This window comes from Dromiciops gliroides, chromosome 5 (assembly GCF_019393635.1).
Source record: "Dromiciops gliroides isolate mDroGli1 chromosome 5, mDroGli1.pri, whole genome shotgun sequence".
NCBI lineage: Eukaryota > Metazoa > Chordata > Mammalia > Microbiotheria > Microbiotheriidae > Dromiciops > Dromiciops gliroides.
In genome coordinates this window covers 106,784,828-106,803,022 of record NC_057865.1, presented here as the reverse complement: position 1 = coordinate 106,803,022, position 18,195 = coordinate 106,784,828, and the positions used below count along the sequence as shown (strand labels likewise).

General features: G+C 39.1%; 1 protein-coding gene across 2 annotated transcripts in view; it reads right to left on the bottom strand.

The window, feature by feature from the left end:
* Positions 1 to 18,195, bottom strand: part of KIAA1549 (KIAA1549 ortholog) — a 110,106-nt gene that overhangs the window by 62,146 nt on the left and 29,765 nt on the right. For both annotated transcript variants that reach the window (XM_043966618.1, XM_043966619.1), the window contains exons 8-9: positions 12,488 to 12,665; positions 6,867 to 7,051 (exon numbers count right to left, since the gene is read on the bottom strand). In XM_043966618.1, the coding sequence (XP_043822553.1) occupies positions 6,867 to 7,051; positions 12,488 to 12,665 (363 nt within the window). The remainder of the gene's footprint in view (positions 1 to 6,866; positions 7,052 to 12,487; positions 12,666 to 18,195) is intronic.

The window sequence follows — 18,195 nt, the reverse complement described above, 5'->3', positions numbered from 1 at the left end:
GCACTCACTGAAACCTAGCTCTCTCCCAATGACACCAATTCCTGGCCAATCTTCCCAGCACAGGCTGCATTTTCGTCCATCCTCCAGACTTGCTGGTAATGATGGGGCAGTTGGATTACTTTCTACTCCCCATTACCACTCTCCCTTTGCCACCTTCAGTTACCACTCCTCCTCTGAGGGTCAATCAATCCATATTCATCACACAGTCAAGATTCTGGCAGCTATTGCCTAAAAATATCTGGGATACTCTTCTTTCCTCATTGAGTTCAATGCCTAACCCCCAGTCTTTCTCTTCTCCCTAACTCCTGCTCTTATAGTAGAGAAATTCAACACACATATTAATAGTTCTTCAAACACTGCAACCTCCCAGTTCCTCAGTTTATTCATTTCTCTACACAAAGATGGTCCTACCTGTGAACTTGCCATCACCTACAAACTACTACCATGTCCCTGAATTCTGAAATGCCTTTATCTGACCACAATCTATTGTTATTCTACCTCTCCCTCTACTTTTCACCTCGAAACCTGTTCTTTGTCCTCACTATGACCTCCAATCCCTGTACCATTCAGTTATTTCCCAGGCTGCCAGCTCTGCACTGGCTACATTCCTTTTCCCATCTTGACCCTTCAGTGAACCAGTTCAGCTCTACACTGCCCTCTTCCCTTTTGTTGTTCCCTTATTCTGTTGAAAATCTTGCCCTGCCAAGCCTTAAACCTTGGATTACTTGCACCATTAGCTGCCTTTGGCTCCTACTCACATGTGGCTGAATGAAGCTGAAGAAAATCATGAAATCATTCTGACTGGATCCATTTCAGATTCATATTACATAATCCTAATGGGCCCTCACTGTGGCAAGGCAATAGTTTCACACCTTTCTGACTGACTATGCCTCTTACCAGAGTGGCTTTTCCAAGCTTTTTTTCCTTCCCCAAACCTCCCATGGCTTGCCTCCCTCATCCTCTTGGCTGAGAATCTTGCCTTATATTTCACTGCAAATATTGAAGCTCCCTCCTCTCATTTTATACCAGCCAGATGCCTTTGTCCCATTCTCCTTTTTTATCCTTGTCTTACATGAAGAGGTGGCCCTTCTCCTTGCCAAGACAAACTCCTACACACACAAATGATCTCATTCCATCCTGTCTTCTCCATTCCAACTCTCTCACTAATCTTTAATCTGTCTACTAGTTGTTTCCCTACTGACCAGAAGTGTGCCTATGCCTCCCCGGTCCTTAAAAAAAAAAAAAAGCCTTCCTTGATCCATCCATTCCTACTAGCTATTGTCCTAAATCTACCTAATTCAAGAAATCTATTGGTTTTGTTTTCAGTCCTCATCCTTCTTGAACTTCTCTGTAGTCTTTAGATATTCTCTTCTCTCTAGATTTTCATGACAGTGAATGAATGAAACATTCATTAAGTGCGTGTTATGTGCAAAGCATTGTGTTAAGGGTTGGATGCATGAACAGAAAAGTAAGACCATTTCTGATCTCAAAGAGCTTCACAACACATACAGAAGGTTTAAACTGCAAGTTAGATGGAAAGGTCCTATGGTCCTTTGGATGCAGCAGCAGCAAAGTAGAAATAAATGCCCCTTCTTTGATGTCATTTCCACTGATAAAATGCTATTGATTTCTGATGTTGAATCATTTGACAGTGCCAAGAACTTGGGTAGCAAGAATTTTCTTTTCTGAGTCTTCAGTAGCTGTGCCCCTATAAGAGCAATTGCCAGGCTGCATTTCTACATTAATGCTTCCCATTACTGTTCCCCAAGGCCATTTCCTAGGTGGTCTTCTCCCTCTATACTATTTCACTGGGTAATTTCATCAGTTTCTATGGATTCAACTATCATTTCTATTTAGATGATTCTCCTATCCATTTGTCTGGTCCTAACCCCTCTCTGGAACTCTGGTCTCACATCTCCTACTGCCTATTGGACATTTCAAACTAGATTTCCCGTAGACATCTTAAACTAACATGTTCCAAATGGAACTCATGATCTTTCCCGCAAACTGTCTTCCTGTCCATGCTTCCCTTTTACTGTCAAAATTGCCACCATCCTTCCAGTCATCAAAGCTGGTATCCCAAGTGCCATTCCCAACCGTTCATTCTCTCTCACCCCCTCCCATATCCAAGATGTTGAAAATCCTGTTCATTTTAACCTTCTTAACATTGCTTATACACGACATTGCCACCAACCTGCTCCAGTCCTTTATCACCTCATATGAGGGCTCACGTTTGGACTACTGCAAAAGCCTAATTGGTCTTTCTGCCTCAAGTCTCTCTCAACTCCCATCTATCCTCCACTAACAAACTGATTTTCCCAAACCTCAAATCCACTTCTATTCAATCAACCCAATCACTCCCTATTACCTCCAAGATCAAATATAACATCCTGTTTGGCTTTTAAAGTTCACCCCACCCCAATCTGTATGGCCAAGGAAAATGGAACAGCCAAACCTGATTGCCCATGATGTTGGCCTTATAAGCACTAAAGGGTTTTCCAGTCAGAAGTCTGATAAGAGAGGCAGGTTTTCACTGCTCAACAAGGCCCCTAAATCTCATTCGTACTTAAAAAAAAAGAAGACTTTCTTAGCTAGTTGAAGCTAAAAATTGGACTCCTTCCTTCCACATTAAGTGATCGATTCAAACTACCAATTAAAGGGAAACAATTTTTGTTTACCAATGGGAAACATGCGTAAGCCTACTTGAAAACATACCTGAATGGTGGGGCTCCCCTCCCCTACAGTGCCATTCCCCTTTCCATATTATAAAAGCAATCTGCTCCCAGACAATTTGGACAAGAAGGCTTTCTGTTTAGCCTAAGAGGCAATGGGACATGTACCATGTACTTCAGATTTATTGTTTCCAGATGTGTTTTGCTATAGAATTTGCTGGAGGATTTCAGAGTGTGGTGGTGAAGTAGCATTTGGGGAACAATAGGGACAAGAGAGAAAACCACACAGCAAGAAAAGGGAACTCCTGTAGTTGCAGTGTGGCTTAGCATTTTTTATAAAAAATCCCAACAAAGAACATGGAGGACCCTTTGCTATTTCCAAGGCACTATCCTCTGAGTCACAGATATTTCTCTTTTCTTTTAAAGGGGGTGGGTGGGGGGAGCAGGACAGTCTCTATTCTAAAAAGATTAATATTTGAAGCAAATTCTGCTTGTTAGCTGAGTGCTATTTTGATATTTAACCAGCCCTACTTACTGGCTGCATATTAATCTGCTATCCTGAACACTATCTCCCTTAATTATACATATAAATCCATCCCCCCAATCCCTATAGCACTCAAAGAATAAAGGGGACTCCAAGGGCTGGCAGTTCTATTTTAAATCCTTTGCATGTGAATTACGATGCCATCTGCAGCCATAAAAGGATTTTGGAAGTGAAAGGGAAGGAGAAAACCAGGGGAATATCCTGCCTTACAAAAGAGAGAGAACCATGTGGTACTACCCTGTAAGAGTCTATTAAAACAATGGGCATGGATGAGTTTTCATCAGAAGTGTTTAAAGGAAGAAATATGGGGCATTCAAAATGAAACGGGAAAATGTGAGGCATCCTCCACACCAGCTAAATGTCACTAACAATGCCATTTCACTAGAACACAAACACAATCCATTGTTATTTTTTTCTACAATGATATACACGATTATCATTCATTCAGGATTACAAGTACTTTTTTTCTTATCCTTTTCCCAGGCACTGAGCTATCACCAAAAAAGTCTAACCGCAGATGGTGTAAATAATAAATGAAGATAAAGAATAAATGCAGTATTAATTTATAATACACCTCTAGTATCCTCGATCAGCATAACAATGCACTATGATTTAAGATATCATTTCCATGTGTGGTGACATTAACAAATAATAAAACATCTACGAATTAATCTCCTTGGTCAGATAAATCAAAATAATATGAATTCTGCTTCAATCAAGAAACCATTTTTTAATCTGACATGTGAGTGTGGTGTAATAGAAAAGCTAATGGATTTGGGGGTTGGACAACATGACTGTGTGACCTTGGCCAAGTCTCTTAATCTATCTCAGTCTCAGATTACCCATTCAGCAACAAACAAACAAACAAATAAATAAACAAAACAAATTAGATGAATGAATGAATAAATAAATAAATAAGGAGAAGGGGTTGAAAGAGATGGTCTCTAGCATTCCTTTCCACCTAAAAACCCTGTGATAGGAAGCTGATGGGTGACACACAACAGTCTTGTGATCAGTATAACAGGGGAAATGGGAAAAGAGGGTCAAGTCTTTAGGAGCATAAGTAGCATGTTTTGCTTGCTGGTATTCTGGGAGCAAGCTCATTGAGATACTACTGGAAATGGTAATGGTTCAAAATGCTTCTAATTCACAGCATATCCAGGTATCTTCTGTTTCCTGTTGGCTTATTACAGTGGTGACAAAAAGCCTTTTGACTGGCTGCTGAGACAGAACCAAGCATTCATTCAAAGAGGATCAATGGACGAAAGTACTCTATCTTCCCTGGTGGAGAGTGGGACTAGAATTGCTGAGGCAACCATTAAGGAGAGGGTTAGCAGAGCTTTTACTAGATGCCTTATCTCCCTAATAAGGTATGGCTACCTCCATTTCTTCTGTCTTTATTCAGGTGTTTCTTCTTTCCTGATCTCAGATAAATGAGTAGCAGAGACAAATGGACCCAGGTATGATCTTGTGAGCCTCAAAAGGTCAGAAGGGCCACCAGAGGTCCAGCAAATCAAAACCCATAGAAGAGACCGCTGGTACCTGCAGCAGACAAACCAGACCTGAAGGGTCTCCTGCCTCAGTCCATTCTCCCACGGTGGAGGACAGTGGGCTCCAGATTTCACTTCTTGCTATAGTTTATAAAAGCCACCTGAAACTAATTGGTTAACTGAGACTAAGGGATATAGCAGCTGGCTAATTGTTATTGGGAAGGCACAAGCTGGGATTGATATTGAGGAGATGGTAATTGTTCAACTGATATGGGAGTGGGGAATACATAGGATGGGGAAATAATAGTAAAGAAAGATATCCTATCATCCTTCAGGGCTCCCCCTAAGGCCTTGAGGGGTGAGGGAGAGATGGTTGAGCTTTGAGCACCCAACCTTCCCATGTTAATTTGGGTCATTATAATAAGTTCAGAGTCTATCTCTGTGCTACATCAAAATCCTCAAATCTACTTTTTAGCAAACTAATTCAGAAATGTAGCCATAAAGTAAAAATTGTTAAAAACAGCAATACTGTAACCCTTGTCCTTCACCTTTCTCACTTCCCTTATTTCTCTTATTAGACTCTTAGAATTACATTCAGATTTCAAAATCCTACAAAAGTTGCAATTGTGTTAAATGGGAGACAGAAGAAGGGAGAAAAGAGAGTTGTTGAGAGGGTTGTGCATGAAAGAGTAAAAAAACAAAGAACAGTGATTCAGGAAACTTGGCTCACATTAAAAAACAAAAAACACATCTCAGGATTAGCTACAGAGGTCACATTTGGAGTTGAAATACTTTAGTTGGTTTATTTTTTAACTTTTATTAATACTTTTTTTAATAACATGCTCATTTTAAAAAGTTTTGATACTTTTTGGTTTTTTGTAACATGCTCATTTTCTGATAAACCACCATCCCCACAGAACCTCTTCTCTTGTTAAGCCAAACTCACAGTGTCTGTGCCTGACAGAAAGAAAAAAAAACAAAACAAAACCATTCTATACCTGGAGCAGATTGAAAAGAAGGAAATGTGTTTCTCTCTATACTCACTTTTTTTAAAATGAATTTATCTGACCTACTCTCCTAACTAACTCCTGCTTCCCTCATATATATCCTCATCTACAAGGTAAGAGTGTTGGCCTAGATCGGCGATATCAAACTCAAAAATAAACTGATCCATGTGGGCTGCATATTGACTTAGAAAACCACAAATCAACATCATCTATATTGTATTTGTTTATTTTGCTAAACTTTTCCCAATTACATTTTGTTTTGTTTTGTTTTTTTGTCTTGTGGGGCAATGAGGGTTAAGTGACTTGCCCAGGGTCACACAGCCAGTGTCAAGTATCTGAGGCCTGATTTGAACTCAGGTCCTCCTGAATCCAAGGCCAGTGCTTTATCCACTGCGCCACCTAGCTGCCCCTTCCCAATTACATTTTAATCTGGCTCAAGCTACACTCCAGAGTTCTGTAGGCCACAAGCCAGCATCAAGTTTGACATCTCTGAACCAGATGACCACTAAGGTCCTTGCCAGCCTTTAAATTCTCAATCCCTAGTAAGCCTCAGACTCCGTTCTCTGCTCTGTTCTCTGTTGAATTATTGTTTGATGTGACTACACTATATTTAACATTAAGCTAGGGACTTTCAGAAAAACATAGGTTTTGAACTAGAAGGATTTCAATCCCTTTTCCTTCCCCCTCCCCTTCTTAGTGAGGCTTAGAAAGGCAAAGTAGCCTTCCAAGGACACAATGAAGCAAGTAAATGGAAAAAATGTGACTCTCCATACTGCGTTCTCTCCTCTATACCACACACACTGCATCTGTTTACATATATACTTACCTCTCCTAACAAGCCTGTGTGTCAGGTAGAATATTATCAGGTAAGCATGATGGCGAAATGAAGAGAGCTTCTCCATTATAACAAAAAAAGGAACTTCTATAGGGGAGGACCAATCATCTTTCAGAAAACATTTTCCTTTCCTTTCCTTCCTTCTTTCTTTCTTTTCTCTCTCTCTGCTTCTTATTACAAGTTATTTCTACTAAGACACAGAAAATCTCAGATTTGCATTAGAAGTGTCCCAGTTTTGTAACATGCCCTGTTCATGGCCTGTTTATATACATAGACACACAAGTATATATAGGGTATATTGAGAGGGACCATTTTTACCTTTTGACGCTGCTGAATGTTGCTCACGGCATCAGGCTGGAAGTCCAGTTTGTCTGTGCGGCAGAGTTTCCAATAGAGAATGACAATGATGGTCATCACCACAATCACTGGAATCACCACGCCAACAATGATCCACAGGTTATTGCTTTGGGACCCAGAAGGTGATCTTTTCACCCAATCTACCGCTGTGGATAGGAAGAGTAAAGGGGGGAGAGGGGAGAGGAAAGTCCTTCTAAATAGTTGTATTTGTTGAAAGACGCATCAAGAGACATCCTGATATCAGAACATTGGACTTAGAACCAAGAGATATCTGGCTTCTAATTTCAGCTCTAACACTAATAATAACAGTAGCAGTAGCAGAAGTAGAAGAAGGAGGAAGAGGAGGAGAAGAATGAGAAAAAGAAGAAGAAATATAGCTAACAACTTATATCGCGCCTATTCTATGTGCCAAACACTGTGCTAAGTGCTTTACAAGTATCTTGTGTCACAACAATCCTGGAAGGAATAGGCTATTATGATTCCCATTTTAGAGTTGAGGAAACTGAAGCAAACAGAAGTTAAGTGACTTGCCCAGGGCCACGCAGCTAGTAAGTGTCTGAGGCCAAATTTGAACTCAGATCTTCCTGACTCCAGGCCCAGCACTCTATCCACTGTGCCACTTAACTGTCAAAACACTAAAGAACTTTCTGAGATCTTAGTCAAGTCACTTAACTTTCCTAAGCTTCTATCTCCTTATCTTCAAAATGGGGATAATACTACTTCCAATAATAACGATAACTGACATTTACAAGGCACTTTACGGTTTACAAAAGTGCCTTACTTGCATTGTTTCTCTGGAGTTTCATAGTCACCTTATGAGGTGTTTATTATAAGTATCGTTATCCCCATTGTTACTGGAGGCTCAGAGAGACTAAAAGATTTATTCAAGGTCACAGAGCAAAATAAGTTTCAGAAGCTGGATATGATCCCAGAACTACCTGATTACAAGGCTAGCGCCTCATTAGACTGCAAGCTCTTTGAGGATAGAGATTTTTTTTTTACTTCCATTTGTATCCCTAGCACTTAGCACAGTGTCTGGCACATAGTAGGTGCTTAATAAATCATGGGTTGACTTCATCTACATTACCATACTGCCTTACCACCTACCTCCTAGGGCCATTCTGAGGGAAAATACTCTGTACCTTAAAGTACCAAGTATATCAAAGTATATATCAAGATACAAAGTACTATATAAATATGAGCAATTATTACCTAAACAATCTCTCACTACAGATTGTCATGATGGACTATAGAAAATCGACAAAGAATTAAAGAAAATAACAGATAGGAAGGAATCTTAAGAAACTATCTAGTCCCATACCCCCTCCCCATTTTACATAAGGAAACTAAGGCATAGAGAGTTCAAATGACTTGATCAAGGTAACAGAGTCCAGACAAGAGACAAGTTTTTGCTCTCATTCCCATGTTCTGCCAAACACATCACCTTGCCTACTAAATTTTCACAGACTGAACTATGCCATAAGAGAGTATAATATGACTAAAAGTGAACTGAAAGTTGGTTATTTGTTCACAACTGAGTTTTGTCCTTTGAGATTAGGGGAACCAATAGTAACAATCAGCACAGGCATCACAGAAGAGGTACAAGACAGCTTTGAGATAGAATATGGCTGACCATGATATCAAACTCTAAAGGATAAGGACAGACCAAAAAATAGCTATGGTTTCTCTGAATAGCCTGAAGCCTATTTCAGTATATTAATTTTTAAAATAGAAAGACTTCTTAAACAGGCCTTTTATTTTCATTGTCTTCACTGACCCAACCAGACTCTTCTTAAGCCTTTTTTTTTTAAAGTGAGGCAATTGGGGTTAAGTGACTTGCCCAGGGTCACACAGCTAATAAGTGTTAAGTGTCTAAGGCCAGATTTGAACTCAAGTACTCCTGACTCCAGGGGCCAGTGCTCTATCCACTGCATCAACTAGCTGACCCTTCTTAAGCCTTTGAAATCAGGTATAGTTTCTACCTGATATTGCTTTCTTTAAATGCCAATGGTAACTTTCTTTCAAACCAAATCCAATCCTATCCTTGCCCAAAATTCTCTCCTTGTCTAATCTTAAACTACCCTGGCTTTCCTCCTATCTCTTAGACAGTACCTTTATTTAATTTACTTACATCTCTTCTTTCTTTTCACCCCACCTCCAAAAGTTGGGCCCTTGGCTCTCTGTTCTCTCTCTATCACCCCTCAGAGAAGTCATTCTCTCTCAAGGCTTCAACTATCGCCTCTCTTTGATAATGATCCTCAAATCTATATTTTTCACTCCAGTTTTTCCCCCTATTATCTATTCCCCAGCCATCATACATGGTCCAGGTCAATTCTTTCTTTGTACTTTGATGACACCAGCCTGTGTATCTCCTAACTTCTATTTGTTGTCTCTGATTCACGAGTACACTGTTAAAAAGTGTTTGGATGGGGGACGGCTGGGTGGCGCAGTGGATAAAGCACCGGCCCTGGATTCAGGAGTACCTGAGTTCAAATCCAGCCTCAGACACTTGACACTTACTAGCTGTGTGACCCTGGGCAAGTCACTTAACCCCCATTGCCCTGAAAAAAAAAAGTGTTTGGATGTCTCTTGTAACTGTATCATTCAATTTAATATAACATTATATCAACATATCATGATGTATGTGTTGCTACCTATTTGCTAACTGATTCATGTGTCTCCATCTTGTCTTCCTACCTATACTGCAAATCCTTTATGGGGAGGGAGATCTTACACTTTTTCAGTACCTCACAGTGGTTATCCCAGTGCTAGTCACAAACTAGGTACATCCAAAAGGTTTCGCAAAAGGACGCAGAGAACTGGGGTAGGAAGAGCTAGACGCATGAAATGCTTGAATTTTTCCTTTTCAACCTTAGCCCTATTATTGTCAGCATATATGATTTCTTCTGAATGAAAAAGCAGGTATATAAAAGCTGTGACAACCTTAGGCAGCTAGGTGGCACAGTAGATAAAACACCGGCCCTGGATTCAGGAGGACCTGAGTTCAAATTAGCCCTCAGACATTTGACACTAGCCGTGTGACCCTGGGCAAGTCACTTAACCCTCACTTCCCCCCCCCCAAAAAAAAACCCAAAAACCCAACAACAAAAAAACCCCATTAAACTTAGGTCAAGTAAGTGGATTCTAGTCCTATTAGTGACTTTATGAAGAAAAATCAGAGGCATAAAAAGCTCTGAATCCAGCCTGGTATCCTAGTTTCCCTCAACTGCCTCCTAATCTAGCCCTAAGGGTTGAGTTTCTTCATCTCTCTCCACCAGTTCCAAAGCTAGATCCTTGTCATAGCAGTGGTACTTGTCTTTAGAAATTTAAAAAGGAGTACAGGGAAGATGGGTGTAACAGAAGGTGGGCTATATGTTTAAAAGATGCGCATGTCCGCAATTTGGAATTATGCCCAAAGGGCGATAAAGCTGTGCATGCCCTTTGACCCAGCAATACCACTTTTGGGTCCTTTTCCCAAAGAAATCATGGAAAGGGGAAAGGGACCCACATGTACAAAAATATTTATAGCTGCTCTTTATGTGGTGGCAAGGAATTGGAAGTTGAGGGGGTGCCCATCAATTGGGGAATGGCTGGACAAGTTGTGGTATATGAATACAATGGAATACTATTGTGCTGTAAGAAACAATGAGCAGGAGGAGTTCAGAGAAACCTGGAGGGTCTTGCATGGGCTGATGATGAGTGAGATGAGCAGAACCAGAAGAACATTGTACACAGTAACATCAACATTGAGTGTTGATCTACTGTGATGGACTATATTCTTCTCACCAATGCAGTGGTACAGAAGAGTTCCAGGGAACTCATGATGATGGAAGAGGATCTCCAAATCCAAGGAAAAAAAAAAAAGAACTATGGAGTATAGATGCTGAATGAACCATACTATTTCTTTTGTTTTTGGTGCTGTTGTTTTTTTCTATTTTGAGGTTTTTCATCATTGCTCTGATTTTTTTTCTCTTATAACATGACTAATGCAGAATAGGATTAATGTTATTATGTGTGTGTGTGTATATATATATATATTATATATATGTATAACCTATATCAGATTGCCTGCTGTCTAGGGGAGGGGGGAGGGAGGGGAAGGAGGGAGAAAAATCTGAAATTGTAAAGCTGGTATAGACAAAAGTTGAGAACTATCTTTACATGTAACGGGGAAAAAATAAAATACTTTACTAATTGGAAAAAAAAAGATGCTCATGTCCTCTTAATCAGTCTTCTGATAATCATGGAGCATGGATATCCAATAAAAGTTTAAGCAATCCCCACTAAGGATTTTTGCAATGAAGATAAACTTCTTATTTAAAAAAAATGTATTTCATGAGTCATTCTTCAAATCAAAGTATCTTATTGTACTTTGTATTGAAGAACAGCCTTTTAAAATCATGATCATAATAATGATATCTGATAGTTTCACCATGCTTTAAGATTCATAAAGTACTTTACCTTATCTCATTTGCTCATCACCTCCCTCCCTGGAAATGGGGGATGCCTGTGATTCAGAGACATTGAGAGCTAATTCATAGTTTACAAATACATAAATTTCTAAAATGATTTTACCATCTTATCATTGTTTACCAAAGTTTTAAAAACTTCCTTTATTATATTTCCTTAAATCTCTGATATATACATACACACATATATTATATAATCCCTATATGCTAAGCATCTAATTTCTTTTATTGTTAAAGTTTTACTCTTCCCTTGCAAAATCTGTGTTGTGTACTTCCTTTTTCTTCCCAACTACTTTTTTTAAGTCTGACATTATTTTATTTTATTTTTTGCAGGGCAATGAGGGTTAAGTGACTTGCCTAGAGTAACACAACTAGTAAGTGTGAACTGTCTGATTTGAACTCAGGTCCTCCTGAATCCAGGGCAGATGCTTTATCCACTGTGCCACCTAGCTGCCCCCAAAGTCTGACCTTATTAAAGTGTGTGTGTGTGAGTGTATTTATATGTATTTCTGTTCAATTCATTTCCTGGATCCTTTCTCTTCATCCCCAAATACTTAAACTCTGAAAGAAAAAGAGAGGAGAGAAAAAGGTATCCTTACAAAAATAAATATCAAACTGGCTTTTGAAAAAAAGAAGCTCTGTGATTTTTTTTTGGACTTAGAGGGAAAAATCAATTATATTCTGTTACCCACACATTTTACTCTTTTTCATATATAAATTTGAAATAGAAGATTCTGGCAAAAATAAATAGCAAAATACATTCATTTCAACAAAAAAACAAAATAATGGTAGATATGGAGAGATGTATACTGAAAAAAAAAATGTCAACCCTAATTTTAAATATGTACCTTGTAAATACTACCTTAAAAAACTGGGTTCTTGGCCAAAATTTTGCAAAAAGAAAACCATGATAACTTGAACTACATGCAAATGTAGGCACACACAAAAGAAATTTGGGGAAATACAATATGTTTATAATTTATCTTAAAAATATATACTAATGGTTTCAAAAACAAAAACACAAAAGAAATCAGACACAGATACAGGGTTTTATGCACAGCTAAATACAGTTATCCGCCTCCCTTTTAGTACTGAGGTAGCCAAGAGACTTACGCTGGGCAATTACACCCTGGATGCGGTAGCCCATGATAATGGCGGCCCTCTGGATATCTATCCTGTTGATCATATCTGAAGACTTCACTGCACTGAGCCTTTCTCCATCTTGATCTTCCACAAAATAAATTAGCTGGACTGGATAGTCATCACCTTCTAACCGCGAGACATTAACAACCTGAAAGACATCAGATCATTATTGACATCTTTAAAACTCCAACTTCAGGATGCCCTTTCTCTATCATTTAATACTCTAGTAAAGAGAGTCCATCTTCCACAACTTACTTTTGTATACTTTATGCTTATTTTTGCCACCTGTGTGTCAAAATCACATTGGTACTCTTTATGGTAGGGGCAGAGTCAACAGATGAGAAGTGACCTACAAGTGTAGGATGGAAGAATACAGGAATTATACCCAACATCCATCTAGTCCATTTGGTTGCCAATAGATGTCCCAAAGGGATCATCCTTGAGAGCACATGACTATGAGATACATAGAATGTTAGAACTGGGAGGAACCTTCAAGATCCTCTATTCCTCTGACTAAGAAAACTGAGTCCTAGAGAGTCACAGCTGGCAAAGGGCAGATTCTAGACTCTAACCCATATCCTCTCATTCCAAGTCTAGTGGCCTTCCAACTGTGTCATGATTCCTTCCTTCATTCCTATTTCAGGCTTTAATGAACAAGTAAGTATATGCTTACCCTTTCCATGCTATTCAAGCTTTCCATGGGTTATGACAATGTCCTCCTCTCAGCCTCTGTCTTTCTTATTTCTTAATCTTTCATTTTCTTTTCTTTTTCAATTAACAAGCATTATTTCTCTCCCTCTCATTTTCTCCCCCAATTTTAAAGAACAACAAAACTTTTGCAACAAATACATATAGTCAAGTAAATTCTTCCACTGGCTATGTTCAAATATGTATGTTTCATTCTACATGCTGAATCCACCACCTCTCTATCAGAAATTGCACAGAATAAATCATTAGCCTTTGTCTTTCCAAAGAAAAGACGCCTTATCCTATTAGGCGATCCTCATCCTTCTGATCATACTAGTTGCCTTTCTCTCCCTGCAAGAGCCTTCATATATTTTTTGGAGGTTCAATGATTCAGAACTGTCCACGAGGAGAGGCATGCTACAGGATATATAAGCCTATATAGCTTGACCCTATGTAAGGGTCAGTGTCCTAATTTCCATTTTATTTCTCCCACCCTTCTTCATAATGATCAACACTGACTTTTCAGGTTACAGTAACACATAGGAACAAGCAACAATTATTCTTGGGACATGCTTTGGAATTTTAACCTTAGGTATATTTGCTCTCATTAAAACTCATCTGGAACTCTTTGCCCACAAACACAGGTTCATTAGAAGGCTACCTCTCTGCAATATATTGAGTCTTCTTTCATTGCTTTAAAGAGTTTATTTAGTGTCACCAAACTTGGAATTTTCATTGTGGACTCACTTCTCCAGATCACTTAAAAAGTTACTGTTTAATATTAATCCTATGGCAGCTAGTTGGCACAGTGTCAGGCTTGGAGTCAGGAAGACTCCTCCTCCTGAATTCAATTCTGACCTTGTACACTTACTACCTGTGTGACCCTGGGTAAGTGACTTAACCATATTTGCCTCAGTTTCCCCATCTGTAAAGTGAGCTGGAGAAGAAAATGGCAAAACCCTTCAGTATCTTTGCCAAGAAAACCCCAAATAGAGTCATGAAGAGTTGGACAATATTGAAAAAATGCCTGACCAACAACAATCCTATTACCAATATGTGGAGAGTTCTGTTCTTTATGTGTGTCTATCTAGAAAATGTCTATTTACTCCTATCCCATATTTCCTGTCCTTAAACCAATCTTCCATCCACATTTTTTAAAAGGTCCCCTTTTTCCAATGGAGGGGAAAGGAAGATAAAGATAGGGTAACAAAAAAAAGAGAGTCATTGATTGAGGCAATTTTTTGGTGTGTTTATTTTTGAATCATTTTTATTAAAAAAAAATTTTTTTTGAGGCAATAGGGGTTAAAGTGACTTGCCCAGGGTCACACAGCTAGTAATTGTCTGAGGCGAGATTTGAACTCAGGTCCTCCTGACTTCAGAGCCCGTGCTCTATCCACTGGGCCACCTAGCTGCCCCTAAAATATATTTTTAATGAACAAAAATCCATTTTCTCTTCCTTTTCACCCCACCTCCCCCCATGGTGGGGGTGGAAGAAAAACAAAACCCTTGGAGAATTTTTTTTTTAATGCAGAAAAGAAAACCAAAGATCAGAAAAGCAGGAGTTTTGAAAGTTATAACCTAAATTTATTACATCCTTATAAATAAAAGCAAGCTGTACTTGATAGAGATCAGTTCTATATATACATATATATATATGTATATATATCTTATTTAGTGAGTTTTAGGTTCACAATTAAACATTGACATTTTCTTCAATTTATGAGGTCTTTTGGGGTTTTTTTGGTTTTTTTGGTAAGGCAATGGGGTTAAGTGACTTACCCAGAGTCACACAGCTAGTAAGTGTCAAATGTCTGAGGCTGGATTTGAACTCAGGTACTCCTGACTCCAGGGCCGGTGGTGCTCTATCCACTGCACCACCTAACTGCCCCAATTTATGAGGTCTTTTGATCCAATTATAAACCACTTTTGATAATGTCCTTTGTCTAAAAACTTGTCCAAGGTTTTCTAAAATCCAAAGTCAAAGACATATCCTGTTCCCTTTGATCACAAGCTTGTAGCTATTCCTGTCTCTTTTTGCTGCCCCACCCCCAAAGAACTAGCTAATAAATTAGCCAGGTATGATTTCCAATTACAGAAACTATGTTGACTTTTCTCTAATGAGGTATTTTGGTCTAAATATTCAGTAATTCTATCCTTTATCACAGACTCTGCCAATGTAGATTCACTAATCCGTAATTTCCTGAATCCCTTCTGGGACTATTCTTCTATATAAGGACAATATTTACAAACTAAACAATCCTCCAACATGGTGCTTATTTGCAATGATTACATTTTAACTAAGGGCGGTCCCACCCACACCTCCACCCCCAACCGTAATTTCATTTCCAAATTATTTTAAATTTTTGGCTAGATGTCATCTATTCCTAGTAATTTATCTATGTTTACTTTGTCAGTCTGGCTTCCCACATCATAAGAACTGATTGTTATTTGCTCTAATACCTCCAGTTTGTCCATTTTCAAGTGATAATTTATGCTACCTAATAGACTCCTCAGTGAAAACACAAGCAGAGAATTCAGTTATTTCTTTTTCATTCTTGAATATTTTCTTTGTCCTATCCAACAAAATTTCAAAATTTTCTAATTAAGAATCCTTTTCTTATTACTTAAGAAGTCCCCTTTTGTGGGATTTTGTGGTTCCTTACAAGGTCCTCATGGAAGCTTTTAAATTGAAATTTATACTTTACCTGACATACTTTTCCCCCACTGGTATAATCTTTCAATACTAGGAAAAAAAGATACTCTTTTTTTCCCCCTGAAATAATCTCTTTGACTCTGACACTTAGCCATACAGAAGATAATTAGAAGTGCCCATTTTTATCCTTAACACATATCTTTCCTGGATTTTTAATGATGTGTTTTAAAATAATTTCGAGTATTCTTATGGGTGATTAAAAAAAAACCTCTTCCTTTCAATTTGTTCCTAATGTTAGGATCCTAGTCTATTCAATATTCTCAGTGTGAAATTGCTGGGTTTCAGAGCTCCAAAGAGCATTGTACGACCATTCATTCTTCAAATGAATGCACTGGCTTAGAAATGGATGGCCTGGAAGTACCATTAGGTAGGTGAATACAGGGAATCAAAAAATCCTTCCATGGGTATATCTTCAAAGCCAGGGAAATGCCACATTTATCCTGAAAGGATAAATGGAAAAAAAAAAGTCTCTTTTTCCCTTTTCCTTTCAAATATTCGGGACTGCAGCATGGTTATGCAGTTCAAACTATGCCATAATCCAAATGGTTTAGGAAGACAACTTCAGGAGAGCCCATATATGCAGTTCATTCGTTATGAAGTGAACGCCAGTGAAGGACAAGAATGTGGGACGATACTGTGGTAACAGCTGAGACAACATAATTTAGGAGGTGGGGTCTAATTCTTACCTTGTTCATACTACATGGGCATTCTATTCTGTATACGGGCAAACAACCTACACACACCTCAGTGTGTTCCTGAAGGCATCATCCTATTAAATCATTGTACAGGACCTAAAATTTAGAGTCATGATCCTGAACCATCAATAAAGAAAGGGATAGGGGGCAACTAGGTGGAGCAGTGGATAAAGCAATAGCCCTGGATTCAGGAGGACCTGAGTTCAAATCCGGCCTCAGACACTTGACACTTACTAGTTATGTGACCCTGGGGAAGTCACTTAACCCTCACTGCCCCCATAAAAATAAATTAATAAATAAATGAAAAGAAAGAGATAAGTAATCAGTTTGTGAAGGAAGGAAATTGGGAAGGAAGGAAGGAAGCTACATGTTAGAAAAACTTCCATTTAAAATGCTTAAGGTGGCACAAAGACAGAAGCCTCCATTATCCGAGAAATTCCTTCCTATCTATGGACATTACCCAAGGGATGGTGCTTATTCCATTAGTCTTCTCTGAGTTTTATCCTCTGATGAACTGAGCCTGCCTCAGAGCTTTGACCTAACTAGCAACTCCAGCCTTGACCACTACCAGAATTTCAGTCCCACCTCTTCAAATGGCTACAAGCGATAGTCCTCGGGATGAATTATAGTCACCTTAAACTCAATATGCCCCCAAGTTCTGTAACTCCCTTGATCTGTGACTTTGAGTAATACTTTTTAGGCTTCACTCTCCTTATCTGCAAAATCTAGGTTATTAGACTAGACCATCATTAAGGTCTCCCAGCTCTAACATTGAACTACCCCTATTCCCGTTGGGGCAACTAGGTGGTGCAGAGTACTGGCCCTGAAGTTGGGAGGACTTGAGTTCAAATCTCACCTAAGACATTTACTAGCTGTATGACCCTGGACAAGTCACTTAACCCCAATTGCCTTAAACATCTGGGGCCATTTTCAGTTGTCCTGATATGTATCTTGCCACTGGACCCAAATGGCTCTGGAGGAGAGAGTGTGGTTGGTGACCTTGCACAGCCCTCCCTCACTTAAATCCCAATTCAGTGCAAGTCATGACATCACCCCAATGTCATGGTCCTTTTTGAGAATGAAGGACAAACAACAATAACAACCCCTATTCCCCTAAGCCACCACAACCATGACCCTCCTTTTGAAGCTGTTCTTTCCCAAACTCACCTGGGACCCTCTGCTTTCATTCTACATTGCAGTAACCCACAGTCATCTAACATCCCAGCTCCAAAGCTATTCTTTCCTTCTCTCTCAGCTTCATTCTACATTTCCTCATGTCAGACTGCTGTTCAGTCATTTTTCAGTCATGTCTGACTCTTTGTGACCCCTTTTGGGGTTTTCTTGGAAAGATACTGGAATGGTTTGCCATTTCCTTCTCCAACTCATTTTACAGATGAAGAAACTGAGGCAAACAAGATTAGGTGACTTGCCTAGGTTCAAACAGCTATTAAGTGTCTGAGGCCAGATTTGAAGCCAGACCCAGCACTCTGCACCATCTAGTGGTCCCTTAAGTAAGAAATTAAAAAGTAATTGATAAGCCAAGGATGATTTCTTAATGGCCAACTATTCCAAGAGCATGGCAT